Consider the following 18,633-nt stretch of genomic DNA (forward strand, 5'->3'; position numbering starts at 1 on the left):
CCTGTCTAATTATAGAGGCTATAAAAATCTGTCTCTGTAAGCAAGCAAAATTGTATGACCTACCAAATCCTAGCTCTTCCTGAGGCACCACCTCTTAATGCTTTATCCAAATTGAACAATTGTATTAATCATGGGGGTCGGACAAAAGAGTGCACACAGGCAGTTGCTATGGAGTAGCTGGTAAATGGAAAATTTTTACCCTGACTTACACTGCAGTAACTTGTTTATCTGTACCCAGACATGGTTCATGGAGATGTCTGAATGATGCATAAAGGGAATAGAGTCAGTATCAAAGGCTATTCTACCAAATTACCTCTGCTACCTGCTTGTAGGAAGAGGGGATGTTGAAATACTTAAGTAAGGTGTAAGAGTGGGAGTGAAAAGGACAACAATTTTGCAAATATTTGATTTAATAATGGTAAAGAGGTGTCAGGAAATAGAAAGTGAATTTCAGTACTGTCTTGAAAAAATGCTGTGAGTTGCCATGGTTGCTGCAGCTTAGCTAAAGCAAATAGATACTTTATACAGAATATTTTTTGCAAAGTGCTGTTGAACTATTTCTGTGCTAGTTAACAGCTGCACCTTCCTGTGCTTTTATATATATTTCTAAATATTTACAGGATTGCCCTTAATTGCCTAATTTGATACTTATTTTTCCAAGTGACTCCTCAGATATACCAACTATTCCTTTTGGAAAGAATGCTAGCACGATTGTGTGTTTTCCTTATGGGTGTCTCTTCAAATTGATCTATAACATTTACACAACATGGTATAGTTTTGGGGCAGAGGGAAATGAAGGTAAAGGATATTCCAAACTAAATGCAAGAGAAGTTAACATAGATGATGATCCTGGTGGTCAACAGGGTGAGCTCAAGTCTGTTATTCTTGGGAAGAGGGAGTGTAAAATCTGAAAATTTTGAGAAGCTACAAGGAAGGAAAAAGGTAGAAGTGGTAACGCTTCAGTGTAGCCATGGCGCAAGGGTCAACTCAATTATGTACAGGTAAAAAAAAAGGGGGGGTGGGGTGGGCAACAAGGAGATGAAAGGAGAGATTCAGCAAAATAAAATGCTCTGAGGTCTAAAGACTTGCCAGCAACTTCTTTGGGAGTTAGAAAATCTATAGGGTGTGTAAATAGTGATATCTATCTGTCAATCTGTTTAAATTGCTGTCTATTTTGAAGTGGGGTTTTTGTTTTGTTTCCTTTAGAGGCAATTAATTTCACCTCTGAAATTCAGATGTCCTCCTGAATGCGAGCACACTGATTTCCTTTGAGAACTCTTAACACTTTGTATGAGCTTGGAGTCAACTCCACGACTTCTGATTCTTTGTGCAGAGAAACCATAATTTCTCTTAAAAGTCAATGGATGGTTTCCTGTTTCTTGGACAAGTATATGGCACTTGACTGACACAAAGCTTTAGGATATAGAATTCTTACTATTTATTTTTGCATAGGTACTAGTCTAGACCTGGAATTTAAAGCAACAGACTGGAGAAAAAAATCTATATTTTCCCTGGAAAAACCAACAAACCAGCCAACACAATAGAAGAAATACCCACTTTAATTACTGGTAATTAGTGAGGCTGCTGACTTTTAGGGCTTTTTAGGAATGGAAAAAGAAAACACTAAAAGGGACCAGTTAACAAGGCTACTCTATTTATAATAAATACTTTAATACAGCTTAATATTTGAGCAGGAAGCTGCAGGATCCTATCAGTTTCCTCCAGCTCTGCAAGTTGCTGCAGAAGCATTGCTCCATCTCTCTTCCCTTGCCCACCCCTGAGATAAGAGTCAAGGAGTGCTCAGGTTATCAGCCAGGCTACTCCCCAGGTTTGTTCTTCTGGGGTTGGTTTTGTGGCGGGCTGTTTTTTATTTGACAGGTGTGTCTTCTGCCCTACACTGTCCTGAATAGTTGTTTTCTCTTTAGGAGAACACATAGATTAGACTGGGATATTAGGAAGCTGACAGAGATGGACCACCCAGGGAGGGGTCGGAAAAGAGTGTGAGGAAATGGATAATGTGTCTCATGACTTGCTGGGGCTGATACACATTTCTAGAACCACTTGTTTTTGTTTTGATAAGGTATTTAAGAATAGTGTGGAAGCATAATGGGTGAGATCAGCAAGGAAGCTCAATGCTCAAGAGGCATTACAAGAGGACAGGCTCTGAAGTGATGGATGGGGACACTTTCCCACGGAGGATGTTGGCCAGCTGTGTTCCCTCTCTGTGTTTTTGCTCTTGGGCATCTCTTCTCCACCCCCCAGCTCTTCATTAGAAGGTGAGGGTGTGGGGTGGGGACAGGCTGCTTGGTCATCAGGGCCCACAGAGCTTTTTGCTGTTAAACCAGGGTTTTCTTGTTGGGGCATGGAGAAATGCTTTCTGCTATCATTTTGTATATAAATGTCATTGGGTCCAGTGGATGTGTTGCTATGGAAAATACATGTGCTTTTCATAGTCAAATAGAACAGTGAGTTTCCAAAAGCTGTTCTTGAACACTGTGGCCATAACCTGACCGTTTTATTTCCCGTAATCTCAGCAGTGAGCTGTAGCTCATGGGGTTGAATATCAGTTCGCTAAGAATACAAGTGCTGGAGGAATGTCCTCATGTTTCTGTACCCATGCAGCAGCCCCATCTTCCACTGGAGCTTTTCTGTTCTCAGCAGCAGGTGGGAATTCAGTGAAATCCGATAGCGGCAATATTAATAGCAGTTGAGTAGGTGGCCAAAGAGGTTGAAATTTAGCACAAGCCCGCAGCTAGTTGAACAGCCAGCATTCATCTCCTGCGCAGCATACCTCGGCAGGGGTGGAGAATCCTTCAAACCCTCTGACATCCTACTCAGAAGTGTAAGTGAAGCTGGTCAGGGTTGGGCTAGAAGACCTGGAGCTTGGCGAGGAGCTCAGGAGCAGGCTTGTTCTGCAGCCTGCTCATTCTTGCCAGCTCCCAGGCTGGAGAATGGTTCTTCCAAGTCCTTCAAAGGGCAGAACTGCTGCCTTCCTGCATGCAAGTTCAAACGGAGAGCATGGATGCTTCTTTTTAAGCAGGAGTCTGTTCAGGTCCTGTGTTCTTGAGATCTGTAACACAGAGGAAGGGATGGAAAACAGATAGCTTTGGCAGCTGTTGGGATTTCTGGAGTATTCGTCACCAAGGAAAGGGTTTGGCACTGGGCAGGGTGCATTTGTCACTGGCACATTCCTTTCTATCAGTGGGAGTGTCTCAGTCCCTTCTTTCTCCCCATAAATGGGTTTAGATTTGTTTTATCTCTTGGCTATGACCACATGGCCTCTTCTCAGCTGATAACCCTCATCTGGGGGAGAAGGATACTCTGATGTAGTGGGATTTTTTGGTGGCATGTTTTTTTGTTTAGATTTTTTTCATTATATATTCATATTTATATTTAAAATATATTACTGTATGATAAACAGACCATAGGAAAGTCATGTTTTCTGAATGGAGTGCTATAAAATCATTTTCCAGAGTTTTGCTCAGGCTTCTGGTATCTTGGATTTGTTCTTGAGCATTATATTGATGTTCTCCCTGGAAAATAACCAAATGAAGTGTCAAAGTAGATTTGACATCGTGAGTTGCTAGTTGCTGGGATTTAGTATGTATTAGGTTGTGGGGGAACCAAACTGTATAATGTGTTAGAGAAACAAAATCCAAACTACTGAGTTTGTTTGTTACAAGTTTTGAAATAAGTTGAATTTAAAGGTAGCTACTTGAAAGGTATTGTGCTTTTGTAAGGGGGCACTGGAGAGGTGTCTGTGTGTCAGTATTGCCAATGGATATATTTTATAATTGGTTGAAGTCTAGGTCATGCTTTCTTAAAGTACTGTGGTCTCCTAGCTACTGTAAGAAATACGAATATCTTGTATGATCTTGGGTTTTTTTTATTTTTAAAATGTCTCAAAGTACATTAAAATCATCCTAATAAGCTTTCCTCACTCCTCAGAGCTAAAGATCAGCAGATGAATGAATGGGAAGCACAGTTCACCTCTGGCTGGGTTTCTATCACACAGGGGCTCCTTAACCAAGCTCCCTGCCTGCTCCTCTGCAGCAGTGTGTTGTCTCTGCTCTGGTGCTCATGTAGCCTCTTGTACAAGTGTGCTCTAAAACATACAAGCAAATTAATTTGGGGTTTGAAAATGTATATTAGAAAAAATCCAAACAAAGAAATAGGCACAGCCCTCTGGTCTTAATGGGCAATGTGGAACCACAGTGTAATTAGGAGTTATGTTGGCATAACCATGGGGGCAGCAAAGTGGAGTGACTGGAAGGGAAAGGGAGACCAGGAAATCCTCAAGCTAGAGCTGCTGCCAAAGCCTTTGTAATGGCCTTGGTGACTAATTGTGCTATTTAACCTTGAGCAAACAGTGGAGTTGAGAACAAATTCCTTGAGCTGTGGCTCAGCCTGCTGATGTGCCATGTCACTTTGCTTTCTTCTGTTGAAGTGGTCCTTGTTAGAGAAACATCCATTGGTCTGTGCTGGCTGGCCATAAGTCATGTCTGTGAATATGTGTTGTGTCCAAAGGCAGATGAAGTATTTGTCTCTAAGCATGTCACCTACTAACAAGTGAGAGCTATTTCTGTCCCATTTGTCTTTTTTCTGTTTGCTGAAGGATTAATGTAGATTATGTGATTTATACAGAAGGTATTATTTCTCCACAGCTGGTTATTTCACATCTTTTTGCATCAGTGTTCAACTTGGATTTGTGTAGTTGTGCTTCACAACTGCTATAATATCCCCCACATATTGTTCTCTCATGGCCTTTAGACTTTCATGCTGCATTTCATAGATACCTTCCGGGGTGGCTAATCTTGAAGTTGTACATAAACTGTCATTGTGAAACTACTGCCAACAATCAAGGCTCATGCAATGTTGAGTTAAAATTGTACCTCTAAAATTTTGAGACCTCTTTGTCAGCTGGGATTTGGCATTGGGGTTAGGTTAGGTAAAGTGGAAGAATGGTGTTGCTTTTCTTCCAAGCTTCAGAATGAATATTAAAATGCTGAGACTCTGGCAGGAACAAATGAAGTATTTATAATCAAATTATTTCTGCAAGATCTTAACCACTGTCTTTAACAGTTTCCTTTGCTTAGTTCAGATATCTCTATTCAAGTGGCATTGTTAGTGAAAGGAGATATAAAAACCTCTGGGAAGACAGAGAAGGTAATGTTTGAAATGACACAAAGTGATTTAATAAGTGGTGTTGCATTGTCATTTGGAGAGGAGCCCACTTCTTTCAGCTGATTGTTTTAAGATGCAGCCTTGGCTGTGCCCTACTGAGCAAAGCAGCAGCCTGCTTATAATTTTCAGCATAATGACATTTTGAAGCCAGAAATTAGATTACACAGAATAAGATATTTTAATAAAGTCTGCACCAACTGAGCTCTCTGGTGGTTTTGGATAAAAACATCAGAAAAGCAGACTTCTTTCACAGTTGCCCAGTGTAGGATTGGCGTTTATTTGCATTGATGAAGATACTTAAGCCACTGGGTTACCCCTTCAGTTGCTATAATAGGTTTTGTAGGACAAATGTCTCTACAGCTAGTGCTGTGTTTGCACTTCAGTGCTAGGGGCATATTCTAAATAAGGTTATAATTGTCCGTGAGTTTTGAAAACTAAATTGCTGAAGTTCTGTCATGCCATTTTGCAACTGACTTCTTCAAATACAGTGTGAGAAACTGAGTGTTTCAGCCCTGTGTATTTGGAGCCAGACTTGTGAAGGGGAGCGGAGGTGAGAGTAGGAGCTTGCTGTTGGGTAGCAACAGGTTGTCAGCAAAGGCAGGATCACACCTCCTCTCACAGCACCAAGGAACTTGCTGTGTTTGAGGTTGGTGACTCTGTTTTGTCCCTTGCTATGATCTACAGTTCAGAGCTGTACACAAGACACCAGTTGAATTTGCATAGTTCTGAACAATATTTACATTTTTAAAACACTTTATAAAGGAGAACTTCTAAAATTATATACCTATTGTTTTATACAGATTCTAGGTGAGTACATTCATCCAGAATCCTCCTTCTTTCCCTTGGTTAAATGCCATTGTAAAATTAATATATGCATGTATAAATGAGGAACTGATTGTTCTAGGTTAGAGGGTGTTCTTTTGTTTTGCTTGGATTACATCTATCATTACAGGTTGCTAAAAAGCTTTAGAGACCAATAGGTGTAGTTCAGAAAAGGATTCAAGTGAAGAAACTTTGTTCACAGAGTAAGCATCTTGTCTGTTTGTTTCTGTTAGCTGAGCAAACGTGAATGGAGCACTGTCTGTCATTCAAGTGTGTGAAGTATCTCTGCCTGCAATTTGGGTCTCAACTGATTTACCTGACTGTCCTAAGTTTTGCAGTGTTTATAGTCCAAGTGCACAGGGCAAATGGTTAACCTAAATGATCTCAGAGAACTCATAGAAAGCAGAAGCGACCATAATGTTCAGTGATGTAGCTTTGCTCTACGTGAAGGTTGGAAACCTCTTGGATACAGGCTCCAGCTGATTAAAGGTGGAGTTTTTCACTCCTAGAACTGTTGAAGTTTGGAAGCAAACTTAATGGTATCTTTTGCAAGGGCCTCTGCTTTTATAATTGCAAATAACAGCAGAAATTGTGCTAGCAGAAGGCTTTTAGACCTAGAATCTGAAGAATGTAAACCTTTTAAAATGTTTTCTGTTGGGTTTGGGAATTGTAATGTTGATACACACCAGCACAAGCATAATTTTCCATCCTTTGCTTAGGAAACCAACATGTCTCTAGGCAGCACTTGGTGTACCCTGCAGCATGGGCATGGGTAAAGAAATCCCTGTACTGAAAAAAAGGAAGAGGAAATTTTTTTTTTTCCAAAATAGTCTCAAGTGACAAAGGAACAACAATGTGTTTCAGAAATGTTTATTATTAATATTAATATTATGATTATTTAATTAGAAAAAAAATGCAGATATTGCACATTAAAAGAGAGGCTTCTTCCTATCCATGAGAAAGATGTTATTGAGTACAAAGGCAGCAGCATCTCTGTTGTGTAATATTAAGGAAGTTGTATTGAGGACTTGCAGGTCAGATCCAGCTCAGGACTTTGTGTTCCTGGCAGCCTGATCCCTTTATGGTGTCTGGGCAGACAAGGAAGTTATAGCTCCGCTGAGCGGGAGTGGGTGCTTTCAAACTAGGAGGAAAGAGGAGCAGACACAGTCTGTGTCCCTGCTGGTTGTCACGTTGCATCAATTACTGTATTTCTGTAAGGTGTGCCACCAATGCTGACTGGCCACTGTCATAATTTTGCTGAATCGTAACTGTCCCCCGAATGGCTTACTGTACCTTTCCCCTGCAACCTTTCACTAGCTTATTCCTAAACAGGCAGAAACAGGAGAGATGTCCCAATACATCACTGGTCTCACCTGTTGCAGGTCTATGTCAGTCTTCCTGACACCGTTAATTCTCCACTTTTTTGTTAGAATCCCTTCACTGTGCTGCATATGAAGCTTGTTCCTGAACCAGCCCCAAACCAACAGCATCTGGGGCAGGTGAAAAGTTGTTTTGGTATATTTAATCCATTTGCCCTTCCATAACCACTGGCAGTGTAAGCACTAGTGTTGTTCAGCTTCTGTCTGCAGTCCAGCCCTGAATATTTACACATGGGGACTGAGCCTGTGGTACCCCACCTTTGGGAGGCTCCCAACCAAAATGTTTCCTATTTTTAATATGAGCAGTAGGAGAATGGGACCACTGTGAATGTGTTGGTGTGCTTGTGATGTGTGCCACAAATTGTCTATATATATAAAAAGAAGTTTACTGATGTTTAGTGTGAGGTGTCCCTGCCCATGGCAGGGGGGTTGGAACTAGATGATCTTAAGGTCCTTTCCAACCCTAACTATTCTATGATTCTATGTTGGCGGTAGAATACTATTTTTTTTCTTTTTTTGACAAACACATATCTTGCATTAAAAGCAAATGAAACTTCTCCTTCCGGCCCTCCAACATCTATTTCTAGATGTCCCAGTTTCAGTTGCTCTTTTTTTTTTTTTTGTCTAAAAAATTCTGTCTAGAATGAAACATTCTTTGAATAATCCAATCAGGGAAAAACTAACAGTTACATCTGCTTTCATATGGAACTGAAGATCTTCCAGGCCAATAGAGCCCCTATTTCCCAAACTCATTAGCATGTTTCCACTTTTTGTTTTTGTTGGTAACTAAAAGCCTCAGCTAATTAAAAAAGCCCAGAGCCTTTTCAAGTACCTCTCAAGTCAGAAACTATGATAGATCAGCTAGTTTCTGGGTTAACATGTAACAATTGAAATAGTTTATATCTAGGAATTCAAAGCAAAATACTTTCCTTTCGGAATAACCATAGTTGCATATTTTATATTGACCTCTTACTTGGCTTGAAAACTTTTAAGTCTTGAATAATAATTAAATTTCAAGTCAAATATTTAAATATTTTTGTTTTGTTTTTCTTGCTTCCTGCCCTGCTTCAGACCGGAGGAGACCAACAGAAGAGTGAAAAATGTAAGACATGTACCTCAGTGCTTTCTGAAACAAGTTCGTGCTGACTGTGACTAAATATTCTTAAAATGCTTCTTTTTATTACAGTTCATTGCAATAAAATGCAATTTTATTTAAAAGAACTTCCTTTAAAAAGAATTTTTTTAAAATTTTTTAAAAGAAATTTGAAAGAGATTTCTTTTTAATTTTATTTAAAAGAACTTCATCTGTTCATTTATCCGATACAAATTAGCACTATCTTAGGATGATTTCTATGCTGTCTGCTTTCCCAAATAAATGTAATAATTAGAAACAAGACCTACACCTGCTAGCTTGAGATACAGAAGATGCATCATAACACTCTTTAATTGGTTTAATGGAGATCTTAGCTAATACTGTAGCCAAGATTTTGCAACTCATTGTGGAAGAAATCTTTAACAGCATGCTGAGATTCTTTTATACTGGTACATGGCACAAGAGGGAAGTAATTAAGCTTATATCTGTTTTTCTGTTTATTTGATTTTAGGTTTTGATTACATTATACTGGCTTGGGAGGAAAGCTCAAAGTAACCCTCATTATAATGGTCCATACCTCAATCTTAAAGCATTTGAGAAGTTACTAGGGCAAGCATTGACTAAGGTAAGGAATTAAAAATAAATAAATAAATAGCATGAATTTTAAAGTTTGGCGTACATTACAGCATCAACTCTAAACCATTTCTCGGGGTTTTAGTTTTATTCTTAGATTGGACAACATAGCCCTTTGATTTATTTGGCTTGCTCTCTAAGTCCATGTGAAAGGAAGAATTTTTAGCTTGCACTGGTTCTTCTGCTATCCGTGTAATCCCACGATTCAGAATCCACATGATCTGATTGATGCAGCAGGTTGTGAAGAGGCCACTCTTGCTTTGCTTTGGCTGAGATAAGAGAAATTTAAGACCTTCTGTTGAATCTTCTATTCAAGCTGTTGCTTATGTTGTTTTTAGGGCTTTGAGAGAGCCTTTGTTAAAGGTTGTGCACTCAAACTGCATTTTAAAAATTGTAAGTGAAAACTCAATAATAGCATTTGCATCTTAAATTATTGTAAAAGACCTTTCAAAACTTACTCTTACAGGCACTTGAAGAGTCTAGCCACCTGAACAGAAGTGGCAGGGATAGTGGATACGGTGATATTTGGTACGTTGACCGGGGAGAGCCCTTTCCATCTTCAGCTAGCCATAAAAGAGACGATTCCTTTGATAGCTTGGACTCTCTTGGTTCAAGATCTTCCACAAGCTTTTCATCAGATATAACCTTGAAAGGTGGCAGTGAAGGTATGTTTTCCTCTCTTAAATCTTTTGCTGACGTATGTATTATAAATGTGGGAGAAGACAATGTATGTACCTAGTATTTCAGGCACTTAAATTGGCTTGAAAGGGAACTTTAGTTTTGCAATTGCTGCTGTTGCGTTCTGCTTCAGCAAATACTGACCTTTAACAGTTGGTAAAAACAAAACAATGATGCGTTACCTCTCCTAGGAAGGGTTGCTGGGACTGTTGCTCTCACTGCCATGTTAGTGTCTGTGAACATACAGGATATTTTCCCATAGTTCAGGAAGGGAACTTGTAGTATAGTGTGAAGTTATAAAAATAGTGAGCTTTTGGATTTGATACATGTGAATGACACAAAATCATTGGGCTGAAGCCACACAGAAGAATTCGGATCTCAGCAAAGCAGCATGTAGACATATGCTATATGTGTGATGTACCTGGGCTTTTACTGGGCATTAATCTGGTGAGATGAGCATGTTGCCATGCTATTTGCTGATAGCTTGTCTTGTTAGTAAATTTGATTGTCAAGTATGTTTAATTAAACTTCTGTGCTGGTTTATGTCTAGAGGTTAGCACTTTGTTTCCTGCAGGGAGCAGTGATAGTGAAAGAATGGAACAAATGTAGCAGAGGCTACATTCAGCTTAATGGACCTTATCACAGCTTTGCCACAAACCTCTAAAAATACCTCTCCTATTGTACCGTCAGTAAATTCATAGCCAAGAAATCCCAAATGTGGAGTTAAATTAATTTTAGATTTTAGTCAATGTTCTAGCCAGAAACTTGTGTCTAGAGAATAATGTTTGTGCCTTCCCCTTTTACCCCTTTCTTCTAAGGTTGTGACAGTGACACAGACTCAGAACTGCCTTTCAAAATGCATGACTCCCATAAAGATGACAGGTCTTACCGCAGGATTTCTGTGATTGAACCGAAGCCTACCACTGATTTCAATCGCTTCTTACCCAACAAAAACAAGCAGACGTCCTATGTGCCAGCACCTTTAAGGAAGAAGAGGACGGAGAAGAATGAAGACAACAGGAGGAGCTGGGCAAGTCCTGTCTTCACTGACTCAGATGGAACATTTTCAAGGTACTGGTGTGCTGTCTTAGTAAAGCAGGCTTTGATTTAAGACTTTTAAAATAAGTGATTTATTTATTAGTTAAAGAAAAGCTAGTGTTGCTGAAATACAAAGTAAAGTGTTAGAGTTTCCATGTTTTAACAGGGGGGATGTTTTGGTGTGGTGGTATGGTTGGTGTTTTGTTTTGTTCATTTGGTTTGGTTTGTGGTATTTTTTTACTAAACGAGTTTCTGGCATTTAAGTAATGTTTTGCGGCTGATCAGAATCTAGATAGAGGGGATTTTAATGCTCTTAAATTCAAGTTCAAGAGAGGTTGTTTTGGTTTCTCATTAAAGTCTTCCAAAATACACTGATGAACTTCAGTTGTCCTGCTTCTTGGTACATAGAGATGAGATTAGTGGGCAATTTTGGGTTTCATCATTGCCTTCGTGACTTCACTGTCTTCATTCTGTTCCTGTTTTGGTCAACCTCAGTGGACATGAAAGGAATCCTGTAGCCTCCTGCCAAAGTAGCAAAGCAGAGTGTGGGCTCACAGATCCAGCTTCCCTCCAGATGATCTATGAGTATGACAGTGGCTCTGATTCAGAAGATGAAAGAAGGCTGCCCGACCTGGTTATGGATGACTTAGCAAATCGTAGATTTCTAGTCAAAAAGAGCCCTGTAAGCTCTGCTACACCTGGACATCATTTCATGTTGCGCAATGACTCTCCTAAATCTTGCTCGCAAGAAAGTTATCCAGCTGGTCCACTAGCTGCAATGCTTGAACCACTGAGGTCAGAGATACTAATCCAAGATCCAGTAACTGTTGCATTATCTAAATTGCAGTCCATAATAACTCCATAAAGTTAGCCTTCTAATTGGCATTTTAACAGAGCTGATAATTTGTTATGGCTTTTCTGTCAAACTTCATATTTTTGTCAGAGGCAATAGGATGCTAATGTAACCATTTAACTTCTTTTTAATATTTTTTTTAAAATATATCTTACTATTTCTGGTTCTGCAGTGGAATTGAAAACTAATTTGCTTCATTCATGAGGTTGAACTCCTGGGCCAAAAAGCATGTCTCTTTGCATTCTTTATGTCAAGTTGCTCCTGAAATATCTTAACTGATTGGGTATTTTGCACAGTAACCAGAGGAGGCAGAGGCAGTTGGCTACTAAAGAGGAAAACAAGTCAAGAGCTAACATTCCTTCAGAATTATCTGGGTATTTTGATGAGGACGAGGATGAAGAAATAGGCATCCCAAACATTGAGAAAGATGATCTCTATTTTCGCAAGCTAAGTTCTTCAGCGGCAAACACAGTTGTTGCTTTTGACAAATTTCTTCCTAAGTTTTGGACTCCAGAAGAGGAATTGTTATGGAAAAAAATCAGAAAGTCCTCTTTCAAACCCTGGTATAAAGAGATTCAAGGGTTCAGGTGCGTTTTCATGCATGCCCCTGTTTCTCTCCTGTGTGCAAAACCTATAAATAAAGTGTAGTTGTATGACTTGATTTTTATTTTTCATTTTTATTTCCAGTGTAGCAGCAGGATTTGTTTACTCCTTTTCTTTTCTTCCTTTTTTTTTTGAGAATAATTGAAACATTATTTTCATTACTGTTGCACAGTTGCTACTGTGCATTTTACTCAATGAGTACACTTCGTGTTTGTTTTACTTTTCTTTCCCTCTGCTCATTCTTTGTGCTGCTACACAGTAGAAAGAAATTGGATTCTGAGGAGGATTTTGCTTACAAACAAAGCTCTGCCATTGTTGCTAATCACCCAAGACCAAGTTTTGACTGGAACAGCAGTTGCAGAAGAGATCAGAACTATAAGCCAACCGCTGACTATGTGGGAAGCTCATTGTCACAGATTGCAGAAGGAAAAATCTTGGAAGCTGCTGATCAGCCCAGGTTGATATTGCTGCATGAGCTGCACTCTTGCTGCATCAAAAAGAAATGGCTGGATATGCAACAGCTGAATGAAATTAAACAACGTCCTGTGATGTTGTGCTTTTTGGGTTATTACATTTTTCTTTTTTTAAAATGTATCCATAAGTTGCTGGTCTTCTTGAATATGTAAATGCAAAAGTGTAACATGCTGCATAGGGTTACTGGCTTTGTGTGTGAGCATGTAAGCGTGCTGTGTCTGAGCAGGTTAGTATGCCATGATACCTTTACGTTGGTTGATGTGTGCTGTGCTACGGTTAGTGGTGGTGAATGCCAAGTGGTGTAGTTGTACTGCTTGGGATGCTGCAAATCTAAACCAAATGTATATCAGATACATTGTGATCTGCTTTTCTCTTGCTGCTTAATGATATTTTTACTTCCTTCCTTTTGTTTTGTATGCTTCAGTCAGTTTTCATTACTTCAGGCTCTGCAAAAATACTCTGACTACTTGTCTTCTGAAACGAAGACCAAAATAGATCCTACTTCTGGCCCTAGGCTCATAAAATGTAGAAAGAATATTTCCTTTATACCAGGAAGCAATCAAGGAGATGGGGAAAACGGGTATCTGTATCCAGATTTGGAAAACGATGACTTTTTTGTTCGGAAAACTGGGGCTTTCCATGTGAATCAAGTTGTTCTACAAGACCCCCGGTATTTAAAAAACTTCTCTGAGCAGGAGCCTCCCATAGAGGGAGAGATAATTCTGCAACCCAGAGAGGGCCAACCTGTGATTCCAGATTTGGAGAAGGATGACATGATTCTCCGTAAAATCCTCTCTCAGAGGAAAGAGGTGCCTTTATCGGGCGCTCCAGACAAGTATCACCCAGCACTCTTTCCTGATCCATGGAGTCTTCCGGAGGAGATACGGTCCAAATTCCTGTGTTTACTTGAAAAAGACACTACACCAGAGGAGAGGAAGAGCAATGGCAGAGTGCTGTCACCATCTTCCCACCATAAGAAGGACGATATGCTGACCCGCAAGTTAGAATCTTGGAAGGTGGGAAGCAACGCCCAGCCAGTAAATTTCATCCCGGGTCCATGCAGTGAGGAAGACTGGAAGAAGTGGGAAGCAATCAGGGAGGCCAGCAAAGTTAGACACAAGAAACGGCAGATGGTGGAGAGGTCAGGTTGTGTCCTGCACGGATTGTGCTTGAGTGCAGCTGAACCCTTTCCGTTCAGAAAAGCATCGTCTTGTGCTGAGCCATTCATAGAATGCCAGTCTGCTATTTGTTCATGGTGTCCTGGACAAGCTTGTTATTTGCTTTGAATAGAAGCTCCTGACTGCAATACCATATTTTCAACAACAAATTAACAACGTTTCCTAGTTGTAGGCTGCTGTTTTAGAGAAAATATGTTAGTGTTCCTTCAGGCTTAAAGTTCTGTATGAGTTTCTTTCCATGATTCAACAGGAATCATGATTATTCAAAAGACTGTGGAGGCTAGAAATATTTTCTTTTTTCTCCCCCATATAACTGATAAAAACGCTTCTGAAAGACATGAATGCTTTGACAACAAATTCTGGAAATGGGCATTCTGATATTCTTGCTTGCACCTAAATTGAAAATGCTTGTAAACTGTTCTGCCACAGTTCTGAGATAATTAGATGAGGTGGAAAAAAATATCAATAGTGTTTTGCCCACTCTAAGTCAAGGTGCATGCAAACTGTGTGTCCATGTAATATCAAATTCCACTGTTACATATTTTGTTCTGCCAGTGTTTCTCCCCTGCTCCCATACAGTCCTGAACAATACTTTCCCTTAATTCTTTCCTGATATACTCAAAATTTCTCTGACTGAATACTGGTTTTAACCACTTCCTAGCTCTTTTGGATTTTGTACTTAATGGGGGAGAGTGGGATTTTGCCTATTTGCTTAGCTCTGAAAATACGGCATTGCAAGTTGCAGTTCTCCCAGCTGTGCATCATTACTTTGTGACTAAGACACTTTCATGTTCCAGTTGTTATTTAATGTTGCTGTGTTTTGTTTTTAAGCTTAATATTGTTAACAGAGTGTGAGCTTCACAGAGGAATATTTCTGAAGTGCTTGAAAATATTTCGCTTTTAAAGAATTCATTCAATAGAATAAAATACTCATATTCAAGACTACTGAAAATCCGCTTGAATCACACTGGATTAATTTGGTTTTCCACTTAGTGTGCTAAACTTCTAAATAGGACCTTTTATTCTTATCTATTCCAAGTATTAGTTTCCTTTAGTATCAGAAATAGTTGAAGTAACAAGAAAAAAGGCTCTGTAAGCCTTGCTGGGACTCCAGTTAGTACTAATTTTCATTTGTGAAATTAGTATCTTTTGAGCATTTTGCTGTTCAGCAGCACTGGAGTAAGTGGTGAAGAATTAATGCAAGGCTCTATCAGTGCAGTATTGCTAAATCAGAACAGCTGAGAACTTGTAGGCAACCTTGTTCTGTCAGTTTTCTGTCTGACTTAAACATCACACAAGTCCCGATCTGTCTGTTGACTAGTTTCAGATCTCTGATGTGTTCTTCCATGCTGACTGGTCCCCAAGCTTTCAGTTTCCCCTTCACTTAGTGAGAGTGCTAGTGTGGTTGTGGTGTTAATGTTATGAATATCGAGATACTGAATCTTTTCTTTTTCGGTTTCTGATTTCTCAGACTGTTTCAAAAGCTTTCTGATGAGCAAGGGTAAGTTTTATACAAGCTTGTAAGATCATAACGCTATGTTTGCCTCTAAATTTTCATGCATGCACAGTAGCTAAAAACTCATGCTGGAAACAACTTGTGCATGCTGCTTTGTTGTTCTGTGCTGGGCAATTTATGTGACAAATCTAAGAGACTAAAAGCTATGTCAGAAGTTCTGTCTGGCATCTAGGGTATTCAAGTTAGGGTTAGCAGGCACTTTGAAAATTAGCTCTAGTATTTTATTTCTGCTGAAGTACTTAGAATAATAGAATAGTTAGGGTTGAAAAGGACCTTAAGGTCATCTAGTTCCAACCCCCCTGCCATGGGCAGGGACACCTCACACTAAACCATGCTACCCAAGGCTCTATCCAACCTGGCCTTGAACACCGCCAGAGATGGAGCATTCACAGCCTCTCTGGGCAACCCATTCCCAGTGCCTCACCACCCTTACAGTAAAGAACTTACTCCTTATATACAATCTAAACCTCCCCTGTTTAAGTTTTAACCCATTGCCCCTTGTCCTGTCACTGTAGTCCCTTGGCAAAAGAGTCCCTCTCCAGCATCCTTACAGGCCCCCTTCAGATACTGGAAGGCTGCTATGAGGTCTCCACGCAGCCTTCTCTTCTCCAGGCTGAACAGCCCCAACTTTCTCAGCCTGTCTTCATATGGGAGGTGCTCTAGTCCCCTGATCATCCTCGTGGCCCTCATCTGGACTTGTTCCAACAGTTCCATGTCCTTGTTATGTTGAGGACACCAGAACTGCACACAATACTGCAAGTGAGGTCTCACAAAAGCAGAATAGAGGGGGAGGATCACCTCCTACTTGGTGTTCTATGTTTTAATTATGCTTTAGAATATTCAGAAATGTACAGGAAGATTAGTAAATATTTTATTTCAAGGCGGTACAGTTATAATCTGAAAATACCTAGTGACATGGTATTTATCATGTTGTTGATGAATATTCCTTGGTTATTTTATATACTTCAGGTATATAAGATCATGAATCCTCAGTGGTAAACTTATTGGTTAGCGCCATGTGAACTTAGACTTTGTTTGCGATGTACTGTGACTCAAAGGGAAATACTTTTCCACTTACTGTGTCATAGCATGTTAAATATTTGGTTCTGCATGCTTTATTTATTTATTTTTAATGTACATTTATTTATTTATTTTATTTTACCCTGAGACAAAACCTGGTAGATGACTAAACACTTTCAGAAGAAGCAAGGAAACATTTTGGAAGAAGTTAGATGTTAAGGGAAGGAGACACAGAAGGCTTAAGTCACTAGTTAGATTTTGAAGTTAAAGCTAGAATTGAAACTAACATCCCATTCCTTGGTATGGAAGGGCATATTGTATTTAGGACTAGATTGTCTTATTTTGTTACAGGCAGAGGTAGAAACTCAAGAGAAAGAAAAGGAAACCCTAGACATGTAATATAAGTTTTCTTGGACTCCTGGGAATAATTTTGATACTTAAGTACAGTTTGATTACCCAAAACTGTTTCTAGATATGATACAACTTAAGAAATAAAAAAAAAAAAGAAAAGAAAAAATAATAAAAAAGGAACTGTACGAGCAAAAAGTTTCTGCAACAGTGACCAGGAGATTTGTCTTTAATTTGGCATTCCTCCCGTTCAAAAAACAGACAAGCAAACAGGTATAACGAGTTAATGTTCTGGCCTCTGTTTCTAGAGGCTGAAGTCCAAAGTCTTATGTTACCAGTGAAAGTGAGCAGGGCCCCTTGGGAGGAGGTGAGAGTCTGATTCCTTAGTTTAGAGCTGTCTTGGAATGAACTGTTTTAGAGGAAGGCCCTGTGCTGAATCAGTTTTGGTTTTAAGCTGATTTTCTGTTGTATCACAGGCATGACACACTTTGAAGCCCTCTTAAATCTTGGTTACACCCCTTCATCATTCAGTTTTTGTTTGGATAAATTAAAAAAAAAATTAAAAAAAAGTAATCCCTTTAAGTCTACCTTTCCTTTTAGATTGCAGCACTGAACACTGTGATGAAACACCTGCATTTTGCTTGGTGTCTCAGAGGCTTGTGCTTGAGCAAGAGTCTTATCCTATGCCTAAATTAAAAGTCCTTCCATTTATCACTGCAGTGTGAAAGACTAAAGTAGCATTTGAAAGGCTGGGGAGGAAGGCATGAAAGGTGAGCTTTGAGGAATTTTGATTAAGAGCTAGTAAGTAGGAGTTCATGGGCAGAAAATTGTAGCCATGTTGAAGGAATTAGTGAGAAGATGGTGGTGTTAGCCATCCTGATTTGGGTGGAAAGCAGCATGGAGGCTTGGGGATGAGTAACATAGGCTAGTGACATGCATGAACTGAGCATTTAGCAGTTAATTACTTTTTTTTTTTTAGAAACATGCTTTAATGACTGACTTCATTTTATGATTAACCTAAGGAAGGAATGGGAGGTGATTCAAGAGCTGTTAATGGAGAAAGCAGTGAAAGGACAGTGATTTGAACTCTGGGAACAGGTGTGCCTCTTATGTCAAAGAAAAGAGTAAGGTCAATAAAGAGAGAAACAAGTTTAAACAAAGGAATCAGTTGGGTACAAAAAGCTTGATGTGAATGATCAGCGTGGAGCTGCTACAGAGCTGCTTATTCCCTTAACCTTATTTTATTTGCTCAAATGTGAAACTAGTGACTCAAGTTCTAGCACTAGAGCATGTCCCAGCCTTGCTCATTCAGATGCCCGCGTGTTTCCTGCTCTGTTCGAAATAACACCCAAGAGCTCAGTTGTACTAATATCAACTCCACCCTTTCTGGAAGGTTTCACTTGCATAAATGATGGCTAAAATGTGATAAAGCCCAGTATGCTTTTTCTTTGTAGGAGCAAATCTTTGAATGACGTCAGTGCAGAGGAGCTACAGTCATTGCGCAAAATCCGTTATGAAGAGCTACAAAGGATCAAAGAACAATTACAAGAACAAGATCTAAAGTGGCAAGAAGTAAGCACTCCTTTTTACCCCTCTTCATGTGTCCTGCTGAAAGGCTGAGTGCTGCCTACCTTCAGTGTCCCTAGAAAACAGGCTGTCTTCTGAAACAATCTGTCTTATGCAACTGCTAGGGATGTCTGTTTAATGCAGAATTAAACTTATTTTAAATATCATCATAAGTATCTGATTAATGCTTCAGGTATGCATTCTAATAAAGACTTTAGACTTGATTTCTCTGGACATGAAAGTTAGGG

General features: G+C 39.5%; 1 protein-coding gene across 7 annotated transcripts in view; it reads left to right on the plus strand.

Annotated features, from left to right (window-relative positions):
* The window catches only part of LMO7 (LIM domain 7), a 130,059-nt gene that overhangs the window by 74,409 nt on the left and 37,017 nt on the right, over positions 1 to 18,633 (plus strand). For 5 of the 7 annotated variants that reach the window (XM_031048096.2, XM_031048098.2, XM_031048094.2 and 2 more), the window contains exons 5-10: positions 8,457 to 8,487; positions 8,990 to 9,103; positions 9,578 to 9,776; positions 10,608 to 10,860; positions 15,407 to 15,436; positions 18,274 to 18,391. In XM_031048096.2, the coding sequence (XP_030903956.2) occupies positions 8,457 to 8,487; positions 8,990 to 9,103; positions 9,578 to 9,776; positions 10,608 to 10,860; positions 15,407 to 15,436; positions 18,274 to 18,391 (745 nt within the window). Of the gene's footprint in view, positions 1 to 8,456; positions 8,488 to 8,989; positions 9,104 to 9,577; positions 9,777 to 10,607; positions 10,861 to 11,322; positions 11,623 to 11,976; positions 12,268 to 12,542; positions 12,741 to 13,181; positions 13,899 to 15,406; positions 15,437 to 18,273; positions 18,392 to 18,633 lie in introns of all 7 variants that reach the window. The other 2 variants (XM_031048100.2, XM_031048095.2) reach the window with 2 other exon arrangements.

The sequence above is a fragment of the Melopsittacus undulatus genome, chromosome 2 (genome assembly GCF_012275295.1).
Source record: "Melopsittacus undulatus isolate bMelUnd1 chromosome 2, bMelUnd1.mat.Z, whole genome shotgun sequence".
NCBI classification, from domain to species: domain Eukaryota; kingdom Metazoa; phylum Chordata; class Aves; order Psittaciformes; family Psittaculidae; genus Melopsittacus; species Melopsittacus undulatus.